Raw genomic sequence first — 27,164 nt, 5'->3', positions numbered from 1 at the left:
GAGCTCTTTGTCATTTGTCAGTAGAGAAATGACTATGTATGTGGAAAGATTTAAGATACTAAGATCCAGCAAAAATGTCGAACATGTAAGTGTCATATTCTTATATGCAACTTAAGATATTTTAAAGGAAAATCCAAGCCAAAGAGCCACCCATAAACTCAAATAGGCAGAAGGCCAGGCAACGTGGAGATAATATGATATCAGATCACTGGCATTCATCAGGCATACTCCACCCTGAGTCCTTCTGCTGTCTTAAACAGATACTGGACACTTGGAATGAAAGAGGTCTATTCACCCAAAAACTAATGAGGTCAACTAATCAACTGGTTGACTTTCCTTTGGTGGAAGCAACAACAAAGGAATCTCCTGAGTGTTGCCTATGTCAAAGTGAAATTCACTGGTATTATATTCTAAGACACCAGACACCAAAAAGGCCACCGTCCCTAGAAAAAGCAATGAGCCCCACCCCAGCGCCAAACACCCTAGACTCCAGCCCCCAGGGGGCATACTCACCAGCCTCTCGGGTCGTGTTTCGGCTTGTTGGCTTGGGTGGAGGGATGGGGGCCTGCTTACCAGGAGCCTTGGTAATTTTTTTACTAGGAGGCACTTCGTCACCCTTGGGGCTTGCCCCAGCAGCAGCCCCTTTTGGAGGCACAGGTGTTTTTTTGGGCTTAAGTTTGGGTTTAGGCTTAGGAAGAGCTGCAGGACATGGAACAGGAGCTGCCGGTGTTTCAGAGTGGTTTTCAGTGTTCTCTACAAATGAGAAAGCGAACAGAAGCAGACTGATACAGACACACACCGTATAAATAGAAAGAGCAAGACATATGGCGACAGTGATACCAACATGTGGCTGCTTGGCCCTTCGGAACCAGCGTGGTGTTTCGTACCAGGGAGAGCACGGTCAGGGCAAAGACGATCAAAGGTGCATGGGCTGAAAGCCAAACCGGGGTGCACTGTCTGGGTACATGAGTCATTCCTGCGATCAAACAGGGTCGCACAAGTCACTTTGATGGAGTTATGCTGAGGACGAGTGTCAATGTCCACTGTCAGGGACTGACACCAGCCATGAATCAGCAGCTGCTGGGTAAGGATCTGGGCAGGAGAGCTAAATTCAAATTTAACAAAACTGAAGGGTGCTGAGAGTAGCAGGTCAGTGCACTGCATATAATGCCATGAGGACTGACAGGGAGGCAGTGACTGGACTTCATTACCTTCATGGTAATGGGACTTGGTGCAGGGACTTTCTCTCAGGAAAACTCAAGCTCCACCAGTCAGAAAGGGATATGAGTTCTGTCTCAAATTACGGTAAAACATCAATCATTTTCTATGCTAAGAGAGACTCTAGACTCTCTTCCAGGAAGCACAGTGCACTGACGAATAAACTATTTTCTACTATTAAAATTATTCTCAGGCTCTCACGGTGCACAAGGGCAGCTTCCTGTTTTCTAGCAACTTCCTCTGACCTTTTCAAACAGGGTCACAACTCCAGGTACAGAGGGTGCAGAAACTCCGAAAATATCACATTTGTTTTGCAATGTAAACACAAGTTACAACTTTGAAAACACAAGGGTTGAAATTCATTTAAAAAATTCGTACCTAAGAACAGACGCCTTTCACAAGATTTTGCCTAACTGGAGGAGAGACAGTCTGTCTCTCATTATGGAAAGTGGAGACGCTGAATGTTCATTCATGTACTCACATCCATGTTGTTTCTAATGGTGACTGATCAAAATTAAAATAAATTAAAATACAGTTCTGGTCCAAAGAGCTAAGCAGCATTTCTTTAAATATGGAGCACAGTTAAAAAAACACAAAAGACAGTGTTAAGACAAGAGTAATAAGCCTCTACTGGATATATCCAGTCCCATTACTGAATGACCAGAAAGGGTTTTATTATTAGAACGCATCACATTTTATTACTATTTCTTTTGTTTCATTTCTCATTCTAGTGAGTGCAAAGTGAGAACTGCCATTTTTTTGACTACATCCCCTCAATGCACATAGATAACTACCATAAGAATGATTCTCGTTGCAGTAGGTAATTAATAAAGCTTTTCGTTTATCTTCCCCACGAAGCCCACCACAGTCCCCTCCTGCCCCTCAACTTACTGGTATTTACGGTCTGAGCTGCTTTTTCAATATTTACTGGAGGCTACTTGGTATGTACGCTTTTCAGTTACATATTGCGTCTTTTTAACTAAGTGGTGACTTGCCTAACCTCCCTCGTCTGAACCAGGAGGCCACTGAGTCACAAACGCCAGGTTCGAGAACAATACCAGTTGACACCACACGTAAATCATTTCATTTTAACATAAAACATACAAACCTATGTTGACTTATCCGTCTTTGGACATGGGGCACAGGCCTGCTCTTTAAATACGTCTTCATGTGACTCTTTGTAAGATCAGACGTTGCGTAACGCCCAGAGATCAAGCCTGATGATACTGCCCACGGTGAGCCCATCAGACTCATCGGCAACCCTGGGAACCTTAATTCTCTTTCATGCTATAAACCTTCACAAGTCTTAGCCTGCCCTCAAGGCCTATCACTGAGATCTTTCTCCTTTCTGTCTGAAGTTTCAAATTCTAAAGCTGCATCCCAAAGAATGCAGCTTCTGGGTTTGGGAGGGAGGAGATGTTCACTCTACGACAGTTGGGAGTGACAATCCCAAGTCTTCTGACTAAATTATAAATTCCTTTCGTCTAAAATGTCACATCCCATTAAACACAACGCTTTAAGCATGAGATCTGCTCAATGAAGGCGACAGGCTGATAGTTATTAACACCACATTGGTAGAGAACAAACTCTTACTTGTATCTGAGAGGTAATGAACGAAGTCCTTGTATTTTTTATTACCACAGGCCCTGAAGACATGATATAAATTGATGGTGCATATGAGTATTATCTTTTCAAGAGGAGGTTAAGCCAGGGGTGTCTATTCATTCTGGGTGATACAGACACTATGTTTTAAAACAATATGTCTGGAGGATGGCTGTTTACTGTGGCCCCTTCCATCGGGTCAACACTTAGAGCAAACCTGAGAATAGTGCATGGCCCTCACTTTGCCAAGAAAGCACCTCTGCCCCAATTCCTCTCCTTCGCCTGACTACTCCTTGTCTCCTTCAGATCACAGTTTGGAAATATCTGCTTCTAAGAACGAAATTTGGTCCCCACTGCAAGCTCCCCTGTCTCCATGTGCTCAGGTGTTCCAGAGTACTTTGAATCTTCCGTGGTGATCGGCTGCCTGCACGCTGGGCTCCCATAGGCCGCGATCTGCTTGGAGTCAAAGACCATTTCCGGCTCACCCCTCTTTTCCTGGACCCAGCAAAGTCCTACCCACGGGAGCCCTTCATTATTGTTTGTGGAACAAATGCACGTGAGTCACTTGTTACTTCATGGAAAGCTCTCTGTAACACCTCAAGAGATAGAATATCAAATCGTTTTCAGATTTCTTATATTTAATACCAATATATGTATAACAGATTGCAGATGAGTATTTCTTACATATTTGAAGGCACTGAGAAGGAATAATGGGAGACTGAAAGCCCTGAAGGTTTTAAGGGAAAAGTCTCCAGTGTTAGACACAGGAGTTCCCAGACCACTGTTCCAACTCTGGATTCCAGCGCCGCCCGGAGCCCCAGGAACACCCGAGTCCTGGGTGGAACCTACACAGCGCAGTGTAAGGGCATTTGCCATCTGTTCTGTTTTCTTTGACGCCGATGTTTTAATTATTAAAGGACTGACATATTATCTTACAAAGCGATACAAGCATTTGGGAGTTTAAAGGCATGTGATATGGTTTTGCAAATATAACCACTTAATAGATGAAATAACATTCTTGGATAAATTGGCTTAATATGAAAGGAAAGGGAGCATTTCACCCCCCGAAAGGGAATTCAGAACACCCAAAGTGTGAATTAAGGACATGGGATTGTGGATTTGCATGCTAGTGAGACCATGAGGAGCAGAAGGAAAAGTGAATCTTGGGCTGTTTTTTGGAATTAAACGGTGTCTTCCCAGAGAAATAAGTGGTTACCTCTGTTTATGAGGTATTTTCTATTTAACATAATACTGTGTGAATTATGAGTGACATTCTTTTGACTCTCAGGAAATGGCTTCCATACCAAATGCCTCGCCTCACTTTCAGTGTGGCCCTGGCAGGCACACCATCCACGCAGCGAGAGGGGGCTTTGCTGCCTTACTGGTGGTGTGGTGGCATGTCCAGCATTTCATTTCTTGATGTACAGACCAGCCAAGCAAGATGCTATCTCAGATCTCGTTTGACCAAAAAGAACTGAATGTACTAATTCTAAGTAAAGAATAAGAAAACAAAAACACGTCTCAAATATCCATGGACCTATGACTATGAGGTCTGCCATCTTTTTCGAACACCAAGGCCTGCTGGTTTCATTAACATGAAACTGTCAGCAACTTTTTATTAAGTTGATAAGGGAAACACTTCCTTTGAAGCTTGGCCAGTCCACTGACTGACATCCCACATGGACCAGGCAAGCATTAACGATGGCACTATTACGTAAGGAAGGATGTGATTCTTGAATGTGAAGAGGCTGCACCAGGGACAAGCCACAGATGGATCTGAAATTTAGCAGTTTGGTGAGACAGGACAGTTGGACTTAAAAAAAAAAAAATCACTAAATCACTACTTGCATGAATACTTTGAAACTAATCTCACTGAAATCTATTTAGGTCTATTTTCTCTTTATGTTCCAGGAATGTGATTATTAAAAATATTAGCTAGCTTCTTGTAATCAGTATTTGTAAGGTTAACCAGAGTCCTTCAATAGAACAGGACTAAGTAAAGCCCCATGAATACTATACTTAATATTGAATAAATAAAGCAAAATAATAAATTTCTAACAGATTGTTCATAGAGGCTTCTAAAATTTTTACAGGCCAATTTATATGCAAATAAGGGGTTATAGACTTCCAGAGAAGATGATTTAAGTTACAATGTCTGTCAAGTGCTCTTTTGTTTTCTTTGTCTTTAGAGGACTTGGGTCAAGAACAGAGGAAGAGAAGTTTGCTTTCAGCAGTTTCTAAGAATTCTCACAATGCCTACAGAACCTAAGCTAGGTCTGAGAGATTTTTGCCATCCAACTCAGAAGCAGATATTACAGAATAGGAAATAGTCTGTTTCCTGAGGATTCATTTCTATGCTGCATGCAATCATCTAGAATCTCCCAACAAATCCTTACTTTGTGGGGGTTTCAGTTCAGGTTTGCGTAATTACAAGGCTTGGAGGGTCCTGCATGTGACAGCAGTCATAGCGAGAGATAATCAACCCATCAGTGACCAGGAACTTGTGAAATGTTTTGAGGGGTCCTTGATAGATAGAGATTTTGCAGGTACCTTAATCAACTTTGGCATATTCACTCTAGAAACCAAGTTCTTTAAAGAAGCCTTCAGGGAATGGCATAACTGCCCCTGGCATATTTTGAAATTTCCAATTGCATAAACAAATCATGAAGCGGAGGCTGTGGTCAATACAGTAACCAAAGTCCCCAGCATCTCTGGGAACTATTCCTCGGTCTCTTTCAGAAATGCCTAGAACTTGGACCAGTACCTATAATACTGCGTGTATGGATGCCACCAGCTAAGCTCCCACAATTAGAGAGGATGCAGGGCTGCCACAGCCGTCCTCCACTCCTCCACACTGACATGCTCACAAAGGTCACTTCTAACTAGCGGAAAAAGATACTCAGACAATGGCATTTTTTCTAAAAGTAAGAGAAAATACTGAGGGAAAGATCCCGAGGAAAGGATAATATTCCCAGATATCTCTACTGATTAAAGAGGCTATCCTTTCTGCTTATTACTGTTAATTAATGCTTCTAAGTAAAAAATTGAATGATGTGCTTACAAAATGGATGCATCTACCTGAGAAAACCATCCTATTTCTCTTCACTCGTAATTTCTCTCTTCTTTGTATTTGCAAACTTCCTCCCTCACTGGTCTTAAGAGTCACAATTTGGAGCTTAAGACCTGATTCTCGACGTTGAGCTGTATTGAAGTAAAAGAATATGGAGTTTCTCTTGATTTTACCTTTCTTATCTTCTGCCTTTTCCTCCAGAAGTGGCGCTTTTTCAGCTACAGAGCCATTACCTTCTTCAGATTTTACTACATTTTCCTCTCGGGTAGATTCCTCTCCGATGGGTATCATGTGCCCGTTTGAATTTTCAAAGTTAACTGTTACATCTCCATCTAAAATGGGGAAAGAAACACCTAGATGTCTAACTTGATGGCTTTCTTAAAACCCAGTTTTCCAGTTACTAGGACTGTAGGGTTTGGGTTCATGTTTCAGACCCAAATACATCCTGTATCATTTCACCATGTTTTACTAAATAACTCTTTCCAACGAAAGAGCTAGAAAATCCGTAGTCTTGGGGGTGAGCAGCAATGGAGGGGATATCCGCCCTTTCAGGACAGTAGAAATTATTATCCTAATTATACAATATCTCAGGGCCACAGAACCCTTCTCTTCTTGTACTTAGGCTTTGTTGAAGTCAGTACTTAGCAGTCTCTTTGTCATTCACAAACTGAATGGTAAAAGGAGAAATCTGAAAAATGGAATAAACATTTTAACAAGCACTGAAAACACAAGGTGAATATTAATACACAAATAACATGAAATGTAATTAGACATACAAATGATTAGGGGGAGAATATGAAAATTTACAACCATCATGTCTCACATGATTGCATTTGTGATATGTTAACTTTACACACTCTATATTCAGGGAAAGATGGTAGCGAGGTTAATTTTATTTTCATTTTCTTATTGATGGAAATATTAAAAAGTATTCAGGTAACTGTTATATATGACTGACCAAAAGCCTTTAATGTGGCCTAATAATAAGTTGAAAACATTAGGGGGGAAAATGTGAAAAAGAAGTAATTACAGAGGAACTTTTAAAAAATCACAACTGAAAATAAAATTTCTTTCTTTTTTTTTTTAAAAGTTATTTATTTATTTATTTGACAGAAAGAGAGAGAGCCAGTGAGAGAGGGAACACAAGCAGGGGGAGTGGGAGAGGAAGAAGCAGGCTCCTAGCGGAGGAGCCTGATGTGGGACTCGATCCCAGAACACCGGGATAACGCCCTCAGCCGAAGGCAGACGCTTAACGACTGCGCCACCCAGGCGCCCTGAAAATAAAATTTCTAATATGTTACCTAAATCAGAAATAACTAATTTTAATCCCTGAACTTTCATAATTTCTCGAAGTTTCTAAACTGAATGAGATTTTGCATAAGCTTTTAATTCTGTGATGCTTGCAAAGACTAAGCCTAGATCATATGCAGAACATTTTAAGATGCTTTGCTACCACTGTAAAAAAAAAAAAAAAAAAAAAAAAAAAAAAGTTGAAGTTTTGACTTTGCAAAGTTGAAGAAATGCATCATTAGAGCTATTTTTATGCAGTTTTTGATTAATCTTATTTTGGCAATCATTATAAATAAAACAGAGATCATCTCTCAAATTTTCATTAAATATGATTGAACTTTTTTGGCTCAACACAAAATCCATTGGCCTTGTCCATAAAAACAGGCATGACATTTTAACAAGAAAAATACATATCATGGAATTATGTCATGCTCAAAATGAAAAAGCAATCGTTGCTGAGCCATATAACTTCCAAGTACCTATAATCTGATTCCTGTATAAAAGTAAAATAAATGATAATTGAGGTCAATGCCACTGCAAATAAATCTTAACTATCTCAATAAAATTAAGGTAATACTTTTTAAAGAGTATAGGTCAAACCAAAGGGAAACCAAAAGATTCTTATTATTAGATCCCAAGGAATTCGCTATTAAAAATAAGGGAGGGGAGGGGCGCCTGGGTGGCTCAGTCATTAAGCATCTACCTTCAGCTCAGGGCGTGATCCCAGGGTCCTTGGAGAAGGAGCCCCGCATCAGGCTCCCTGCTCCGGTGGGACCCTGTTTCTTCCTCTCCCACTCCCCCTCCTTGTGTTTCCTCTCTCGCTGGCTATCTCTCTGTCAAATAAATAAATAAAATCTTAAAAAATAATAAAAATAAAAAAAAATAAGGGAGGGGAGACACAACGTAATGTCCAGATATTAGACACAGGAAAACTAAAAACTAATTTAAGAATGGAAAATTCCAAACAAAATAGAAAACCATGTCTTTATATAAAAATACCCTCAATTTTTACACAACCCAAATATAAATTTATCTTTGATTACTCAGTCTTTACTTGACAACAAAAAAATGCTGAAGTCATGTTAATGAAAACTTAATTAATTTTAACCCTTATTACACAAAAAATTCTTTAGTAGGTTAAATAACTGATTTTAAAATCTTGAACAAAAAAAGGTAGAGAGAAAATTAAATAGTTGTGGTGCAATAAGAAACTGAATTTTCACATAAGAGAGTCAACAATGTGGACAGATACTTACTTTGAGGTCTGAAATAAAGCTAGTGCCTATGAAAATAACAGTAGAAAAAGGAGACCGATATGTGATAAATATAAATTCAAGAATAAAACAGAGTAGAACTGGTTATTAATAATTAATTGGTGGGTGCACTGAAAAAGTTTTCTAGTTTTGTGCATTACAGTAGAATTAAAACAAGTTGCGCCCTTGATACAGTTTATACATGTAGGAAAATGCACGCAAACCTGCCACAAAGGAGAGCAGGGAAGACACTGAGGTTAGAAGTAACAGGAGCCCTTGCGCGCAAAGGAAAAAGCTCAGGAAAACCTGTAAGCTTCAAGTGAACCAGAGATAAAACGCGCACACACACCAGTGGTGAAACAAGGAGCAGGAGAGTGTTGCGGGGTTTTCCCTCTTTCTGGTCAAACAAGTGTATCTGGGATATAGTTAACAGAGAAACAGAGATGTGGAGAAAGTTGTGTGTGACCAAACGGTGAGTGACTCATCAGAAGGTTAAAACGGACACCGTGGAAGAGAGAGAAAGGAGGCTGCACGACAGGCAGGCAGGCACATCTTTGTGCCCTCATGCTAGAGCTAAGGGAAAAGATGGAAGGAAAGAACCAGAAAATAAGGAATGAACTTGGACTAGACCTGGGAATTCTCAGGAGAGAAGACCAGTTGTTGAACTTTTAGATGGAAGTTAGAGGTTAGTATAGAAAAGGTCATCTAAAAGGAATAAAACTAAAAGCTGGGAGAGAGGGTAGGGGGTGGGATGGGATGAGGTCAAACCCAGGGTAGCTGGAGGGATTGAAAACGTCTATCTGGCTCCCTGAATAAAGGGCATAATTGACAATAACTGTCAAGAGCTAAGGCAAGGTCAGGAAGATCAAGGCAAAGAATGAATCTTCACTGGCAGAAGACAGGAGGCTGTCACCAAGCATAGCAGCTTCCAGTCCCTGGCTAGAGCTGAAAACAGACCGAATTTCTCAAGATAATTCTTTTTGGAGAAACGACAGAAAACGATTTTCTCCAGCCTTTGGCTGAAGAGGGGAAAGACTCTATTTACAATAGGCATCACCAGGAACTTTCAAGGATTAGGTCATTTCTACAGTTCCATATAGGGACCATGAAATAAGGAGAAAGTGAAATTTAGTAATTTAGGATTTCCCGAACATTAAATTTCTTACATTATGTTTGGGTGAAAAATTGTTTTGTTCTTTTATGTTTTAAAACTTTTAATGTTTGGTCTGTAGAAGTTACCAAAAGGTTAACTAGAGTCAGACTTCTGGGAAGTAAGTATGGGAAATTGAAACCCATCAAGTAAACAGTTTAACAAATTAGGCAGAACAAAAACCAATCAATACTACACATTTCTTTAAGTTGACCACTGCCACTTGTTTTTAGAAAAAATAAACTGTTTTCTAGCTATAATTTTTAATCAGGTAAAAAAGGTTTTTAAATCTCTGTCTTTCACACTCATTAACAGTTTCAATCATAAATTTTTGCATTTTGCCTTTCTTTAAACAATTTCCAAATAAATGATACCAAACAATTGCGCTGGCCCACCCCAGGAAGGTGATTGCTCAGAAAGGTGATCGCTCAGTGGATCTGTAATTTCTCTCCTGCCTCCAGAGAGATTAGAGGGGAGAATAATTTTGATACTGCAAGCCCACCTTCCATGAACAAAAAGTTAGGGATGCGCATTTTTTTATCATTAAATTTCCCAGACAGGAAATAAGTAGCTTCATGGTAATAGAAAATTAAAGAAGACATAAAGTTCATTCATAAAGCAGAATGAGAAAAATATAATTGGTCAGAGATTGAAATAAAATGCCTAAATTGTGAGGGCTCAAGAAAAATGGCATTATTCACTCTAGACTTCCCTATATTCTTTTAAACAGCGGTAAAACAGTAAAGCACTTCCTAGCTCCACTCCGGAATTATTCAGATGTTGGAAAAAGTGTGTCATTTGGATTTATAAATAGTGAATTCCAAAAGATGTTCTTTGCAAAGAACATTTATCAGGAAAAGAATTCTGTGATTTTAATTCTAAATTAACAGCACTTTATTTCTTCCCATAAAAGTACAGTAATACTACTTTATCCCAGTAAATGTCCAGGGGGTGGGGCAAGGGAAGGCATGAGGTAAATCAACAATTTTGCAACAAAAATTTCCTTTAGTTTTAAGAGTAGGGGGAGTAATGAAAATTATTTGGTATTACTTATTTGGAGAAATAACCAATCTTGGTGTCTTCTTCTGAGGGTCTATCTTGGTTACTATCAAAGACTTGTCTTGAGCAAGATTCCCTCTTGGGAGGATAGAGAAAAACAGAGGAAGAAGATTAGGAGAAGGGAAAACAAAATACTTAGAAATAATAATTATTAGTGAAAAGGTGAAAGACAATTAGATTCAAAGAAACGAAAAGAGAACAAAACTAGGAAAATTACCTGAGAGAACACATAAAGCAGATTAATTTAATGTGTCCATTCGTGCCTTACTGATGGTACATTTGATTTTATTATAGAATATCAAGAACAAAAGATACATTTACTATTTCTTTTCCGTCCCTTTTCTATAAGAAATCAAAAGTCAGGAGCCAAGCAACAACATTGCATTTACTCAAACAACCAAGTTAACTGTATAGAAAGACCGAGGTTCAAGAACAGAAGAGGAGTCGTACAAGCATTTGTATCTTATCTGTATCTTCAGCCAACTACCTTTGTAGAACTTCAGGGTTAGGGACATATAGTGAGGACTCACCAAAAAGGTCATTGAATTTCTTTTCCAGAATACATTCTCTGCGCCCACAAAGGCATTCTGAATTAAAGCAAGATTCTCAGAGTGCCGTACTCACTGCTTTATCTCCCAAAGACCACGATTATCTTAAATTTCAAAAGAAAAGGAAAGGAAGACCAAAGAATAAAAAGGATCGAGTTACTTTAAACGTATGATTAATTTCCTCACCTTGATCAGGCAACTCCTTAAGAACGCCCCTTCTTATCAGCTCCTCTCTACTTTGTCTTGTGGATATCTTCCTTTCTAATACTTTTAAAAAGAATAAGCATAAGAAAGAATCAAGTCATTGCTTAAAATAATTTATGAAAAACATTCCAAGTAGAACTGAACACATTTATTCTGTACACCTGAGGGCTCAAACCCCAGTTTTTCGAGTTGTCTAGCAAAACTCGTGGTTGGAACCAATATAATTAGGACAAGGCCAAAGGACTGCAGCTCATGCTCTGAAACCCAGCCGCGGTGCCTGGTCCTTCAAATGATGATGTTTGACCAAGAAAGCAGACACATTATTTCATATCAGCTATAGAGCACAATGGCTGCTTCTCTCTTTGAAATATTTTTTTTTAGGCATTCTAAAACATAGGCTTCTATGAATATGCAATGTATACAAAGGATACGTATGCTTACATTAAAACCAAACAGACAAACAAACGTTCAGTAGATAACTCAGGTAACCCATCTGAATCTGAGAGAAAAGGGACTACTTTTCCAGTGTTTTCTCTCCCACACCATCTATCACAAAAGTCCAACACATCAGACCTCTGTAACTCTTCTCCTTGCCATACTCAAAAGGTCCAGCATGTTCCGGTATATCCCCTGACAAATCCCAAGTCAGGAGGACAGAGTCAATTCATGCTTTCACAGGCATGTCAAGGGATGGGAATCTCAACAATGCCTCTTCCTTCTTCTGGAAAAATTTAAATCCTTGCTACAACTTCAGAATGGAGCTTAGGAGCTTAGGGTGAGACTTCAATAGTATTCACCTTATGTGTATATAATATTAGTTTCCTGAACCCTGCATGTCTAACTCTACTCCCTGCTTTGAGGGGCCAAGATGGTGTGTAAAATTAATATCATCTACTAATGCTCTGAGCCAACACCGTCCGAAGTGTGTTCTGGAGAACAATCTTCCCTCTAGATGGCCTGTTTGAAAAAGCACCTTGACACAGCAGAAAGGGGCCACAGAAAGGGTCTAGGGCTCTTCAGGGAGAAGAAAGGTACACTGATAGAGACTGGGCAGCCACAGCAGGACTGGATTCTGACTCTCCCCACAATTCCCATTCCCGGCCTCAGAATTTGCAAATCGTAGAGTTACAGGAACAATGTCATTTCAAGATCCAAACTAAACCCCATTACCCCAAGCCCTGCCCCGACACATACAGACAGAGCTCGTATTAACACTACTGACATGTGTTGGGGGGTGCTCCACGTGGTCTGAAGCAAGGACACTCTGAAGACCAAGAGGGGGAGAAAGCGGTGTGCCCTGGGCTGAGAGCTTTGTAGGAAGCGCTTGAAAGTCTTCCTCAATGGCGTGAGCCCCGGAGTACCGACAACACTTAGTCTCTCTTGAAGAAACTGAAATATTTTTTTCCTTTTCTGACAACCAGTAATCGTGTGTTCCCCTTTTATCCTGGTTGCCAGTAAGGTTAGAGTAATATTTGATATTAACGCAGATTTCAAATGACAATTCATGGATGAAATCTGTTTCCGCCTTCTTAGAGACCAGACTTCATTTGTATTTAATTTCTAGCATATGTGCCCTTTGTTCTCGGTTTTGTCAAACACATTTTGCGGATAGAGTCAGAATGGAAACAAACAAGAAAATGAATAAATGAACAAGTGAATGAACAAATGATCAAAAGAATAATTAACACCTTCTTGCTTCAAATGGACACATACAGGAACCCTCCCCTCTCCTTTTAGATTGCCACCCACCCCCGACGCCACCCTTCCTCCAGAAGCAAGTAACAGCAGCTCACTTAAATGCCGGTGGTTTCAGTGGACAAAGTTAACTAGGTGTGGGGGCCCAGCCGGGGTTGTTCCTTTAGGTAAAAAGAGCTGTTATTTCAGGACAGCTTCGGTTTGTCCAAGCTTTTGTCAAAGAGAAGAGAACTCCTTCAGCACAGGGAGCCAAACAACACCTCCAACGACCCTGTGGGGCACTGTGAACGCTGTGCGGATGGTTCAGAAGGACCCTGACCACTGGATTCAATGGTCGCTGAAGGACACCTCAGCCAGCTCCAATGGCTGTGATCCTGTACCCTTAATCAAGGCCATCCCGTAATCTCTGCTTTGGGCGTCTTTAAAAGCTTTCACTCTTGCACTAAAAAAATCATCTGAGAGCCCAGAACATATCTCGTTTTGTTCCTGCCTTTCCAATATGGATCCCAGAGGATGCTTCAGTTTTAGTTTTAAGCTTTCTGTTGCTTTAAGTCTAACTTAATCTCAGTTAAAAAATCCCTCCTCTTTCTTCCTTGTAAATTCTGGAGCTCTGAAGCTGCAGCTTGGCTTCCTGCCAGGAATCAAAACCCACAGCTTTGTTCTTTGCCCTACCTCTTATTAACGGGCCCTGATAGGAAAATGCCCTGGCGATTTGTTTGGTCTTTGGCTGAACAGGTTTTTCACACATAGCACAGATAACTGTGTACCGGGCCAATCAGAACAAACTGCATGCAACTGAGCGTGGAAAGTATGTTGCTGGGGCACGGAGTTCCAACCACTGCTCTCCCAGAAGAACAAGTATCACACTCTTCATCTTTTAAAATATTTGCCTCATGTTTACATAGTGTCTGTATGTTTGCAGAGCACATTCACTGGACACTTTTTCATAGGCTTGGAAGTGTTCTGCATTGGAATGAATCGGAGAGGTCATTCTCGTCCAACGCAGCCACACAAAGCAGGAGTCATTTCGGGAACATTCTTGAGATGTGCTCACCTGCTTGAAAACATTCAGAGACAGGATAGCCTACTCCAGATATCTGTCACCCTCATTCTTAGGAAGGTACTCCTCATAAGGAGTCAGAACCACACTCCCTGTAACTTCGGCAGTTCAGCAAGCCCGTGGTCCCTATAGCTCTAGAGTAAAGTAAGTCGTTTGTGATGGGAAAACAGCGTCAGTTAGCTCTGTGTTCACTGAGAGCAAAGTGGGTTATTGAAGCCTCCTAGAATCTGATGTCCAGTATCCAACCACCTGCTCTCTGACCCTGAAGTTCACACTAATCAGTGCAACAAGAGCAATAATGTCGGGGGGCCTCCCTCACAAATACTGCTGGGGAAGAGACTTAGCGGGGGCACAGATCACCAGATACAGTAGCCAGGTCTCTCCATGAGAAGTATTGTTCCCAGTTGAGCAAATAGCTCATGGTGGCCCGCTTTTTTCCCAATCAAAAAAAGCATGTATGGTTTTTACACGAAGATCAAGCAAACCCATGATTTCTGTTTTGCTCCCTGGTCTGGGGGAGTTAAAGTTCTGACAGTTCAATTGTGATTACAACAGCACACATTTTTCTAAGAAGTGAAAGATGACCTGTGCCCCCATTTTTCTGCCTTCATGCTTATACTCTGACTTTTCAAATATTTGAAAAGGACTGATCTTTCAAAAGTGTCCAATGGCAGTCCAACTCCCTTTGAATACTATCTCTACTCCTTGGCATGGTCTCCACAATGCCCCCCAGAAGCTGCCCCACACACGATGTGCCCCCCACTGTGGGATCCTTCCCTAAAGGCTCCCTCCTGGCTCTCTCTGCTCCAGCCCCTCCAGCCCTGCTGCTTGTCACCTGATGCAGGTGGCAAGACCCTGCCTGGTGGCCTCTGTCCTTACCAGGATGGGATCGCCCCAGACCCCCACATGGCTCAGTCCATCACTTCCTTCAGGTCTCTGCTCAAAGGCTGCTTTATTAGAAATCCCTTCCTCACACCCAACGTGGAATAGCTTGTTCCTCTTCTCATCTCAATCCATCTTATCCTGCAAAAGACGTCATCCCCTCCTGAAATGGGACCTAGTCCATAAGTATGGTCTCGATGAGAACCAAAATTCTTGACAGTTTACTGATGTTTTCCCAACAGTGCCTTGCAGGTTGTTAGAACTCAGAAAAATGTACATTTGTTGCATAAACAAATAAAAGAACACAGGCTGATAATGCTGACGGTCTTGTTTTCTGCCCCTTCTCCACCTCCAGTCTAGGAGAAAGCAAGCGAGGCCTGTGGCAAAACTCTATGAACAGGAGTCTTCTGTTTTCTGCCTCCTCTACTTCTTGGCTGGGCCTGCCAAAGGGAAAATCCTGAGCTCTCTGACCTATGGCTCATCTGAAAAAGTCTCTGTGCTCTGAAGAAGGAAGGCTATAGTGTGTAGAGGACAGATGGCAGCCAAGTAACAGGGTGTAGCACACGACTGGGCTCATCATAAATTTTAAATGATTTATGATGTCCTTCTGGGCATGGAGCCTGCATTCAGGAGGGGAGGCTGGGGCATATGCCACCAGCTCCTCGCTGTGGATGCAGGGCCAGGATTTTATATTACTCTGGAAGTATCCGTGAGAGTAAATCTTGCAGTCAACAAGCCACTTGTGTTTTCTTTTGGCGGGGAAAGAGAGTTCTAATTCTCAATTCTAACACCGTTTAATGACAGAACAAAACAGAAGAGCAATTAGACTATTAAATAAGCGTACCGTGGTATCTTCTTGGTTCTGAGTACTGAATGGCCTTACTGTACAACCGTGACAGAAACAGAGACCTGCTTGTCTTGTGTGGCAAGTGTTCTGTAAGAGCCTGGCTTTTCTTTCCCTCTCCTCAACAGCAGTTACAGAAAAAAGAATGTCAAAAAAAGGGATCCTTTTTAAAAGACCCTTCACTAAAGCATAGCAAAGTCCTTTAAAGAAACCACCACCAAGATGCCACCCAACGGAACGTTTGCAAAAACCTTCCAGAACAGCCCACGAACATAAGGCAGCGAAATAAAGCCAGTATCCCCCACTAAAAATACTCAGGGGTCTGGCCATTTTCGTTGTTATCCATGTCTCTCCCTCCTTAAAAATCCGACAGGCTATGGAACAAGCCCAACCCCTCGGAGCCATGGCCAGGCTTTACAACTGGGCCCAGGGGCCCATTCTCCCCCTCCCTCTTGTTGTTCATCCTCTTCCACAAGCCCAGTGTTAAAGCCCAACCTTACTCTTACTTCTCACCATTTACTAAACACTTCCTCTACATCCTCAGCTCGTTCCTTCCATGCCTCTTTCTCCTAGAATCACACGTTTGCCCTCTCCACCTCTCTGGTGAAATCCTCCTCTAATCCCAAGAGCTCTTCAGACCGCGCCCCCTGCAGGACAATGTCATCATTCTGGCTGGCTAGTGAGTAGTAACGGTGTTCCGTGGTACTTTAAAGTAACTTCTCTGTGCCTCAGCTTTTTCATCTACAAAATGGGAGAACTGGGGCACTTGGGTGGCTCAGTCGGTTAAGCATCTGTCTTCAGCTCAGGTCATGATCCCACGGTCCTGGGATCTAGTCCCACATCAGGCTCCTTGCTGAGTGGGGAGCCTGTTTCTCCCTCTGCCTCTGCCTCTCCCCCTGCTTGTGCGTTCTCTCTCTCTCTCTCTCTCTCTCTGACAAATAAATATATAGAATCTTTAAAATGGGAGAACAACTGCTACCTTTTCTGGTTCTTCTGGAGACCAAATGAATCTAGAAAGCCCTGAATAAATGTTAGCTATTACTATTATTTCTGTTACAGGGCTTCTTTTTCATTGCTACATGTGTAGTAGGGGCAAAATCACATGACTCGAAGCCCTATGAGAGATTTCATTTCATCCCCATAATGCCCAAAATAATATATTGCATTAAGTTTTTGGTTTTGTTTTTTGAGGGGAGGGAGGGAAGGCATGCCTAGCACCCTTTTCTAATCTTTTCTACTTATTTTAGAAACAGGCTTCCTGATAGTTAGCCTTTGAGGAACCACCTTCCTCCTCATTCAGCCTATGCCATTTGTGTGAAGCTAACCCCAACCCTGGGCTCTAGGGCTCCCAGGCTTATCCAGTCAGAGCCTGGTATCTTCCTGGCCTTGGTGACTGGTTCAGAGAGGGGCTGTGCCCAAGTTGCACCAATGACGACCAGCCCAAGAATTTCTGGAACGACAGGAAAAGAAGGCTTTCTTTTTCTTCTGTATCTATGAAAACTAGCTGTATATGAGTCCAGAGCTGAAAGTAGTCATTTTGCCTCCATAAAAGGAAAGTCTAACTAAAGAAAAAAATAAAGAAATAAAAGCCAATACTGAGGAACATAGGCTCAAAGAAGGAGAGTTTTCTAATCCTAGCTTTGAAGCACCTGGATCCAACCAAACCTAAAAGCTCTTTGGCCCGGGCTTTTCACTTGCATGAACCAATAAATTCCCCGTTTGCTTAAGTCTATTATTATTCAACTCAGTAGCAGTAAAGGGCTTTTACTTTTGAAGAGTTAAAAAAGGTGTTACACGGATGCCTCCTTAAACCAAATTTTCTTCCAGCAGAGGACAAAGATTCTCTAGATTTTCAAGGCAGAAATATGAAAGAACTACATGGAACCTCTTTACCCCCCAAGAGTTTGAAACTTGACCAGACCTTAAAAAAGAGGAAGATGGTGAGATCTATGTCCCCTCCTCCTCTTGGGAAATCAGTGTCACAACTTCCTTCAGAAACCTGATAGTAATCATCCACTTATTTGATGCTTAGGTCGCATTTTTATATTTATTTTCTCATCATGCTTCCCAGTATTCCTGAAAGACAGGCTAAGCAATTCTTTTTAGTTCCCTCGAATAGATAAGGATATCGAGACTCACAGAGGTGACACACCTTTTCCAATCCCATACTCAAAATCTGGTTGAAGCCAAATGTGTCTAGCCAAAAGCCTACTGCTTGCATTCTCCAGACTGAGTTGATAATTACAAAGATTTCAACTTTTCCACAACAGGTATAATGCTTTTCAATTTCCCTTCAGGACATGGGGTAGAAAAACTTTTAAAATTAATTTTAAATGAGCAAATTTTAGATGGCAGTACATCCTGATAGTTCAAATTACAAAAGGACACAGTAAAAACTCTCACTTTCACCCTGTCCCCCACCTATTCAAATTGATCCCCCGCCTGTACTCCATATGCAAATAACCACTTCTGTTAGTGTCTCCTGTACCTTTCCAGACTTTCTTTGGCAAAGCCAAATATTCATTTTAATTATTCTCTTTTTTACACCCAAGGTACAATGTCTTACAAATTGTTCAGCATGGGGCGCCTGGGTGGCTCAGTCAGTTAAGTGCCTGCCATTGGCTCAGGTCATGATCCCAGGGTCCTGGGATCCAGCCCCGCATTAGGCTCCCTGCTCAGTGGGGAGCCTGCTGCTCCCTCGCCCTCTGCCCCTCCTCCCTCCCCTTTCCCCCCTCTGCTCTCTCGCTCTCTCTCTCTTGCTTGCTCTTGCTCTATCTCAAGTAAATAAAATCTTTAAAACAAACAAACAAAAAACAAATTGTTCAGCACTATGCTTTTTCACTGAATACCGTAAGTAGTACTTTTAAAATTTCAGGTAACGAGGTGACAGACAAAGGCCAGGCTGGGGAGAGACGGTGATGATCTTTGCCTTGTGCAAACAGCAGCAGCTAAAATCTCTGCTGTTTCCAGAGAGGGCAAGCTGGGAACAGCCATGGCAAGTCAACTCAAGGGACTCGGGGATTTTATTCCCAAGTGATAAGGTTTAGGACTTGAACAATGAGCAAGTCCTGGATCCCAGATGGGCCAGGAAGTACAAGCAATCTCGGGAGAGTAATCAGAGACCAGGATCTGTGAGCTACGTGAAACACTGCTTGTCTTTCTTCCAATGTGACTCTCACAAACACATGACAAACACAAATGTTCAGGACAGGTGCTTTTGGATTCATCCTGTGTGTTCCCATTTCTTGTTTCTTCACATTAAAAGACAGTAAACCCAAAACAGGGTGACACCACAAAAAGGACAGAAGTTTGAAATAAAGATAATGAGAATTTTCCTTAGAGCAATTACTTCTAGCTTCACACCAACAACATGCTAGAGACTTGATAGAAAAATGAATGTCAGCTCTAGAGGGTGAAGAGGTTTTGCAAACTAGGAGATCATAACCAAGACCTATTAGAGAAGCTTTTAGAGAGCCTGAACTTCTAAATCTGAGGCCCTTCTCCTTAATCTGCTTCAAGACAGCCTACACATTTCAGGGACTCAGCAAGGTCGATTGAGATGAGATCCTATCTCATTTTACCACTGACCAGACAGCCAAACGGCCGGCAAGAGTTGCTGTGAAAGAGACCTTAGTGAGACTAAACTATCCTACATTAAGACATTCTCACCTATTTAAACATCGAATTCAACTGCACAGGATTAAAGGCATCTGAAATTATGCTTACCTTAGGCAAAAATTTTTTGAAGGCATTAACATGTAATCTTTAAAAGCCTGTTTTAATTTAGTGAATTTAGAAACAATACATCATAAAACATCACCAGCTCAAACCAACAGGTGTGAGTAACCCATCAGAGTTAGTAAGAAGATTTTTTTTTAAAGATTTTATTTATTTATTTGACAGAGATAGAGACAGCCAGCGAGAGAGGGAACACAAGCAGGGGGAGTGGGAGAGGAAGAAGCAGGCTCATAGCAGAGGAGCCTGATGTGGGACTCGATCCCAGAACGCCGGGATCACGCCCTGAGCCGAAGGCAGACGCTTAACCGCTGTGCCACCCAGGCACCCCTTTTTTATTTTTATTTATTTATTTTTTTAAAGATTAGAGTTAGTAAGAAGATTAAGTAGGCATTTCCACAAATCCATGTTTGCTACCTTCATACACAAATCTCATCAGACTACGTTTCTTAAAGTGATTAAAGATTTGTTTTCTTTTTCTTCTTTAAGATTTATTTATTTATTTGAGAGAGAGAGAGAGAGAACGAGTGAGGGGAGGGGAAGAGGAAGACAGAGAATCCCAAGCTGACCTTGTGCTGAGTGTGAAGTGCAGAGCCTGACACGGGGCTCGATCTCACAACCCGAGATCATGACCTGCGCCAAAATCAAGTCAGATGCTCAACCAACTGAGTCACCCAGACACCCCTAAAAATTTGGTTTCTTAAACAACCTAAGTGCCCACTGATCGATGAATGGATAAAGGCGGTGTACATGCCTGCACATACACACACACGGAATACTACTCAGCCATTAAAAAAAGGATTCAATCTTGGTATTTATAACAACATGGACAGACCTGGGGTGTATTATGCTAAGTGAAATAAGTCAGACAGAGAAAAACAAATACCATATGATTTCACTTATATGTGGAATCTAAAACACAAAACAAACAAAAGAACAAACAAACAAAGCAGAAAGAGACCCATAAACACAGAGATAACTGGTGGTTATCAGATAGGCAGGGGGAGGAGGCTGGGCTAAATGGTGAAAGGAAGTGGAAGATACGGGCTTCCAGTTATAGAATGAATAAGTCACAGGGGTGAAATACACAGCAGAGGGAATACCGTCAATGGTACTGTAATAGCGTTGCACCGTGATAGACGGTAGCTACATGTGTGGTGAGCACAGTGTAACATACAGACTTGTCAAATCACTATGTTGTACACCTGAAACTAATGTAACATTGTATGTCAACTATACTTCAATTAAAAAAAATCACACAAAAAGAAAAATATTTTTGGAAAGCTAGTATTAACTTTCCTGGACTAATTTTTTTAAAAAGTTTTCTTAAGCATTTTAAACATTCATCCTCTACCTACCATCTTGCCTATATAAGAGAATGTATGGTATTTGTAAAGAACAGAATGTCTTTGGCAAAACTGGTCCAGACCCAGACTAAACCAGGAGGTGTAAATGATACCTGATTCCTGTTTGACCCTACAGTGAGAGGAGCAAGGGTGATTAGGTACTAAAGTTTTTATTTTCCAAGACGAAACACCAAAAAAATTGAGGGCTTAGGGAAATGTACCTTTTCACTGTAATTAAAACTATAACATTTAAAGTTTCACAGCAATGCTAAGTTTCCACTGGGACATAATGCTCCCTTTCAGGAGTCTCCCTGTCTATTCTCTGTTTCCAAATTTCTGATTATTAAGGTGGTAACAGGGTCTCATCATTCTTCTTGAAAAAGCTAGAAAATAGAAAATGGATCAGGAAGTATGTATTCTGGCCCTTTTAAGAATACATCTTGAGCTCAAATCCAGACACTGCAACTTATTTATTTTTTATTTTTTTATTTTTTAAAGATTCTATTTATTTATTTGAGAGAGAGCAAGAGGGAGAGCCAGAGAGCACAAGCGGGGGAAACAGCAGAGGGAGCAGGAGACGCAGGCTCCTGGCTGAGCTGGAAGCCCAATGCAGGGCTCAATCCCAGGACCCCGAGATCTGACCTGAGCTGAAGGCAGACGCTTAACCAACTGAGCTACCCAGGTGCCCCTCCAGACACTGCAATTTATTAGCAGGTGATCATGGGCAAGCTCCAAACCTCTCCATGCCTTTGTTTCTGTATATGAAAACAGGTAGGAAAACCTAACTTGGATGCCCAATAGGGTGATTAAAACATTTGGTTACTATTTGATACAAAGTAAGGACCATGTAAATATTAGTTTTTTCCTCCCCTACGTTCCATTTTCTCTTGTATACATATGCATATCTCTTTGATACTATTCTGTTAATATTTTTACCTTGATATGATTACTGATCTAGAAGGTGGAGTAGTACAGGGATTCAGAATGAAGACTCAAGCCAGGCCTCTGAGCTTCAAATATGGGCTATGCCACTCACAAACCCTGAAACCTAAGGCAAGTTATTTAACTTTTCTGTGCCTCAGTTTACTCATTAGTAAAATGAGGGTTATAGTAGCAACCTAACTCACTGAGTAATTGGGAAGATTATAAGCATTTTTTAAAATATATTTTACTTATGTATTGGAGAGAGAGAGAGAGAGAGAGCACACACAAGCACACACACATGAGTGGGGGGAGGGGCAGAGGGAGAGGAAGAAGTTGACTCCCCACTGAGCACAGAGCCCTGGGAAGGACTGGATCCCAGGACCCTGGGATCATGACCTGAGCTGAAGGCAGAAGCTTAACCAATGGAGCCACCCAGGTGCCCTGGATTACAAGCATTTCAAACAGCATCTGGCACACAGTAAAAACTCAAGAGTTAGTTGTTATCATTAATACCCATATATCTTGTTCCTACTTTAAGTTTAATCCCAAATAGAACTGCAAATGAGTAACAGAAATCAAAGTTTCTCTACTTTAATTTTTTAACAAATGCTTTACTTCACATGCTGCAGATGTAGCAAATTAAACAAATTATTCAAAGGCAACTTTTTCAAATCTCATAGAGTAGTAACTAAATTGAACATTTTAGCACTGAACTGTGAAAGCAGCAAAAGGAAAGGACTACATAATGCCAGCAATATGTCAACATCTGATTTAAATAGGTAATTAAATTTTAGTTGGTGTCACTAATGTTTCACACTTGGTTCACCTAAGGTCTTCTTTAAAAACAAATTACAAGGGGTGGGAGCGAGACGGAACGAGGGATTTTTTGTTTAATGGTAGACAGTTCAGATTTTGCAAGATGAAAGAGGTTTGGAGATCTGTTGCATAAAAATGCAAATACACTTGACACCATTGAATTGTATACTTAAAAATGGTTTTTAGGATGGTAAAATTTATGTTATGTGTTTTCCACCACAATTTTTTTTGAAGATTTTATTTATTCATTTGAGAGAGAGAGAGTGTGTGTGAGTGCACAAGCAGGAGGGGCAGAGGGAGAAAAAGAAGCAGACACCCCTGCAAGCAGGAAGCTCAACATGGGGCTTGATCCCAGGACCCTGAGATCATGACCTGAGCCGAAGGCAGACACTTAACCGACTGAGCCACCCAGGCGCCCCTCCACCACAATTATTAAAATAAATTAAATTGTAAGACATTTTTGGACTACATTAATGCTAAGAGCCATTTATCGAAGATGAAAATAGATGAGAGAAGGTATTTTCAAAGAATTTTAACCCCACTGATGTTTACTGTGTTCACCAACTATTCTCCAGGATCTTGTCTTCTCTCCAGCCACGCTTTTTATTCTCTTATATTTCTCTTATAGCTTCTCCTGCCTGCCTTTTAAGAGGTACTAAGTGAACACTTAGACTTTGGAATAAAGAAAACCTCAAGAGCATCTGTTTCAAAACCTGGAGAGTCTGAGTGTGGAAAAGTAGGTGAAGAAAACATAGCACAAAAAGGTTATAAGCCTTGATAAGCAAACTCTTTTCACTTAACAAAAAGAAGTAAGAATTAAAGACTGCAATTTATATTCCAAGTGGGAAACAAATCAGGACAATATAGAAGCCAAAAACAGTCACTTTCCAGGACTTAGCCCTTAGTGATAAAGACCGGATTCGTATCACAGGATGAAAAAAATCAAAACAAAACCACAAAGGGAAATAATATGCAAAGGAAATAAAATAATGGACTTTCCTGACACGATTCTCTGACCTAGGCCAGAAAGAGTTCTGCAGCACCTTTAAAAAAGTATTTTGCAAGTGGCACTACTCCAAAGGAAAATGAAATTAGGAAATTATCCACCCAAGTAAAGTTTATAAACAATCAGATCGCCTCTTAAAGCAACACAAACGATGTCTCATCCCAGTGGAAGCCTTTTTTATCAAGAGGGCAATGGGAACATCGGTTCTCTCCTCTACATCTCCCTCAGGAATTAAATGTGGGGAAGAAAAAAAAGAAATGCAAGTTAACAATTCTATAGTCCATTCTGGTGGGTGTGATTCTTTAAAAAAAAAAAAAAGTCATTTACAATCAGAAATCAGTAAAATCTGTAGTGTCCTTGGCTCACTTGAAAAGGTCTGCATAGAATGCTCAGTGAAAACGCCTTGCTTATCTGAGCTCACTTGCCCTAGTAAGAGGCTGCAGGCCTGAGATCTTAGTCTGCTCTAAGGCTCAACAAACCTAAAACTAAAGCTCAGCTGGGATTAAACAAACAATATCCCATTTTCTACAACGAACAGGAAGCAAGGGAATCTCTCCACTCCATCTAGAAATAAGATTTTCTGGTTTCTATTTATCTAAAGAAGGTGGGTCCTAATGGTTTGGCCATTCATAGTGCAACTGGCGAATTTAAACCCAATGGAAGGTTTTCCTATTTATGAAACCATTAATTTCTATTATGAAAAACACACAAAAAGTTAGCACTCACATTACTCTTTCCCATAAATGGGTTTTATCCCTAGAATAGATCTATAATGAATAATAAATTCTCCATAAATAAAAAGGTGGGGCCTTAATGATTCTTTCCATCCATATATATGCAGGAAGATGGAAACAAGAAAAATACATTCTACTGGGGAGAAAAAATGAAGAGGAATATTTAGCCTCCTTCATTTTTTATGGGTAGAGAGAAAATTTGTTTTAATGCCATTATATGTCTTTAGGAAAACAGAATAAAAGAATTTCAGAAAAAGTATATATGATAAAATTATTGTATGTTCTCTCTCTTATCCACAGAATTTTTAACACCCGTTTGGTCTAAGTAGGCTCACTTATAAAATACACAGGTATACAAATGGCTGAACTAAAACACAACCCACGCCTCCTTTATGTCAACGATGCCCTCACATCGACCTTTTAAAGGCTGTTGCCATACAGAACAGACAGTAACAGTTACTTAAGTTCATTATCCATTCATGAGGGAATGGGCCCCCAACCCACCCGTTAAATTTGGTGAAATATTAATTTTGTCTATTTTGGCTTCTCAATTCCTTAAGGCTCTTAAGCAGCTCTCAATGATATGAGCACTAAGAAAGAATTAAAAACTGGTATAGTTGCCCCCCACCCCCACGTTCTAGCACTTTCCAAATCACATTCACTTGCAAACACCGTATATATGGAATAAGGTAAGGCCTATCAAGAGCCCCTCATTAATTAATTCATTCAACAAACATTTACTAAACGCTTTAACATAAGCCAGACACTATTCTAAGTAGCTCTTGGATTTTATCAAAGAAAAAACCAAAAATCCCAATGCTCATGGAATTTATAATCTAGTGGGAAGGGGGACCAGTTAATAAACAACACAAATAATTTATAAATGTTAGAAGGTATGATGTGGGGGCGCCTGGGTGGCACAGTCAGTTAAGCATCTGACTCTTGGTTTCAGCTCAACTCATGATCTCAGGGTCTTAAGATCGAGCCCTGCATCAGGCTCCGTGCGGAGTCCAGAGTTTNNNTGTTGAAGTTTCTCTCTTTCCCTTTGCCCCTCCATGCCTGTCTCTTTCTCTCAAACAAATAAATAAATCTAAAAAAAAAAAAGAAGGTAAGATGTGCTGTGGAAAGAACAGGTAGGGCAGAAAAAGAGAACCAAGAGTGCCAGGGGACCTACTTTACTACACCCACTAGGATGGCAATAATAAAATAGATAATAACAAATGCTGTCCAGCCTGTGGAGAAATTAGAACCTTCATACACTGCTGATGGGAATGTAAAATGGTGCAGCTGCTTTGGAAAACAGTCTTGGCAGTTCCTCAAAAGGTTAAACGTTGAATTATCATATGACTCAGCAATTCCATTTCTAGATGTATAACCAAGAGAAGTGAAAATATGTGTCTGCACAAAAACTTGTATACAAATGTTCATAGCATCATTATTCACAATAGCCAGAATAGAAACAACCCAAATACATGCCTTTCAACTGATGACGGATGGAAAAATAAAATGTGATATGTTCATACAATGGAATATTATTTGACAATAAAAAGAAATTAAATATTGATGCCTGTTACAATATGGATGAACCTTAAAAAGCTAAGTGGAAGAAGCCAGTCACAAATGGCCACATATTTACTGTATGATTCCATTTATAGGAAACATGAAGAACAGCGAAACCTATCAACACCGAAAACAGAGGTCGGGGTGGGGGGAGTGACTGCTCAAAGGGGTGTCTTTTTAGGGTGATGAAAATGTTTAAAATTAATTGCGGTGCTAGTCGCAGAGTTTGTAAATATTACTAAAAACCACTGAATTACACACGTAACATGGGTGAATTGTATGACATATGAATTATATCTCAAAAAAGCTGTAAAGAAAAAAAAAAGAGTGCTGGGGGAGAGGAGAGATTCAGTATAGAGACTGAAGGCAGACCTCATTGAGAAGTTGGCATTTAAACACCGACTTTGTTGAAGGACACAAAGTTGCTGGTTAACGATACAGAAGTCTGGAGCAGGAGACTCCTTTCAAAGCACCAGAGGTCCTAACAAGTCTCCTTCAAGATAGGAGACAACCGTAATGATCCTGCACCTGTTAAAGAAATTGAATTTGCTGTTGAAAATCTTTTTTAAAAAAGAAATCTTTAGGGGCGCCCGGGTGGCATAGCTCAGGGCGTGATCCCGGCGTTCTGGGATCGAGCCCCACATCAGGCTCCTCTGCTGGGAGCCTGCTTCTTCCTCTCCCACTCCCCCTGCTTGTGTTCCCCCTCTCGCTGGCTGTCTCTCTCTCTGTTGAATAAATAAATAAAATCTTAAAAAAAAAAAAAAAAGAAATCTTTAGGCCCAGGTTGTTTCACTGGTAAATTCTATCAAACATTTAAAGAAGAGATAACACCAATTCTACACAGTCTTTTCAAAGAATACAAAGAACTCATTTTATGAGGTCAGCACAACATCTTGAGAGCAAAACCAAAAATAGTACAAAAAAAGAGAACGGCAGACGAATATCACAAATCCTCCACAAAATATTATCGAGTAAAATCCAGCAACACAGGAAAAGAATAATACACCACAACTCCACGGGGTTTACCCCAGGGATGCAAAACTGATCCGATATTCAAAAATCTATTAATGTAATCTATCATAATAATGTGGCCCAAAGAAGAAAAACCATATGGTCATATCAATTGACACAGAAAGAGCATTTGAGATTTTCAACATTTGTTCATAAT

The 27,164-nt window shown here is 40.6% G+C and overlaps 1 protein-coding gene across 3 annotated transcripts in view; it reads right to left on the bottom strand.

Moving 5' to 3' along the window:
* PHACTR2 (phosphatase and actin regulator 2) overlaps positions 1–27,164 on the bottom strand; it is a 120,718-nt gene that overhangs the window by 47,628 nt on the left and 45,926 nt on the right. For 2 of the 3 annotated variants that reach the window (XM_008695040.2, XM_008695039.2), the window contains exons 3-4: positions 11,377–11,457; positions 6,064–6,222 (exon numbers count right to left, since the gene is read on the bottom strand). In XM_008695040.2, the coding sequence (XP_008693262.1) occupies positions 6,064–6,222; positions 11,377–11,457 (240 nt within the window). The remainder of the gene's footprint in view (positions 1–6,063; positions 6,223–11,376; positions 11,458–27,164) is intronic. The other variant, XM_040627889.1, reaches the window with a different exon arrangement.

This window comes from Ursus maritimus, unplaced genomic scaffold (genome assembly GCF_017311325.1).
Source record: "Ursus maritimus isolate PB19 unplaced genomic scaffold, ASM1731132v1 scaffold_13, whole genome shotgun sequence".
Classification (NCBI taxonomy): Eukaryota; Metazoa; Chordata; class Mammalia; order Carnivora; family Ursidae; genus Ursus; species Ursus maritimus.
The sequence above is the reverse complement of the archived record's forward strand: the minus strand, read 5'-3'. Positions and strand labels throughout refer to the sequence as shown.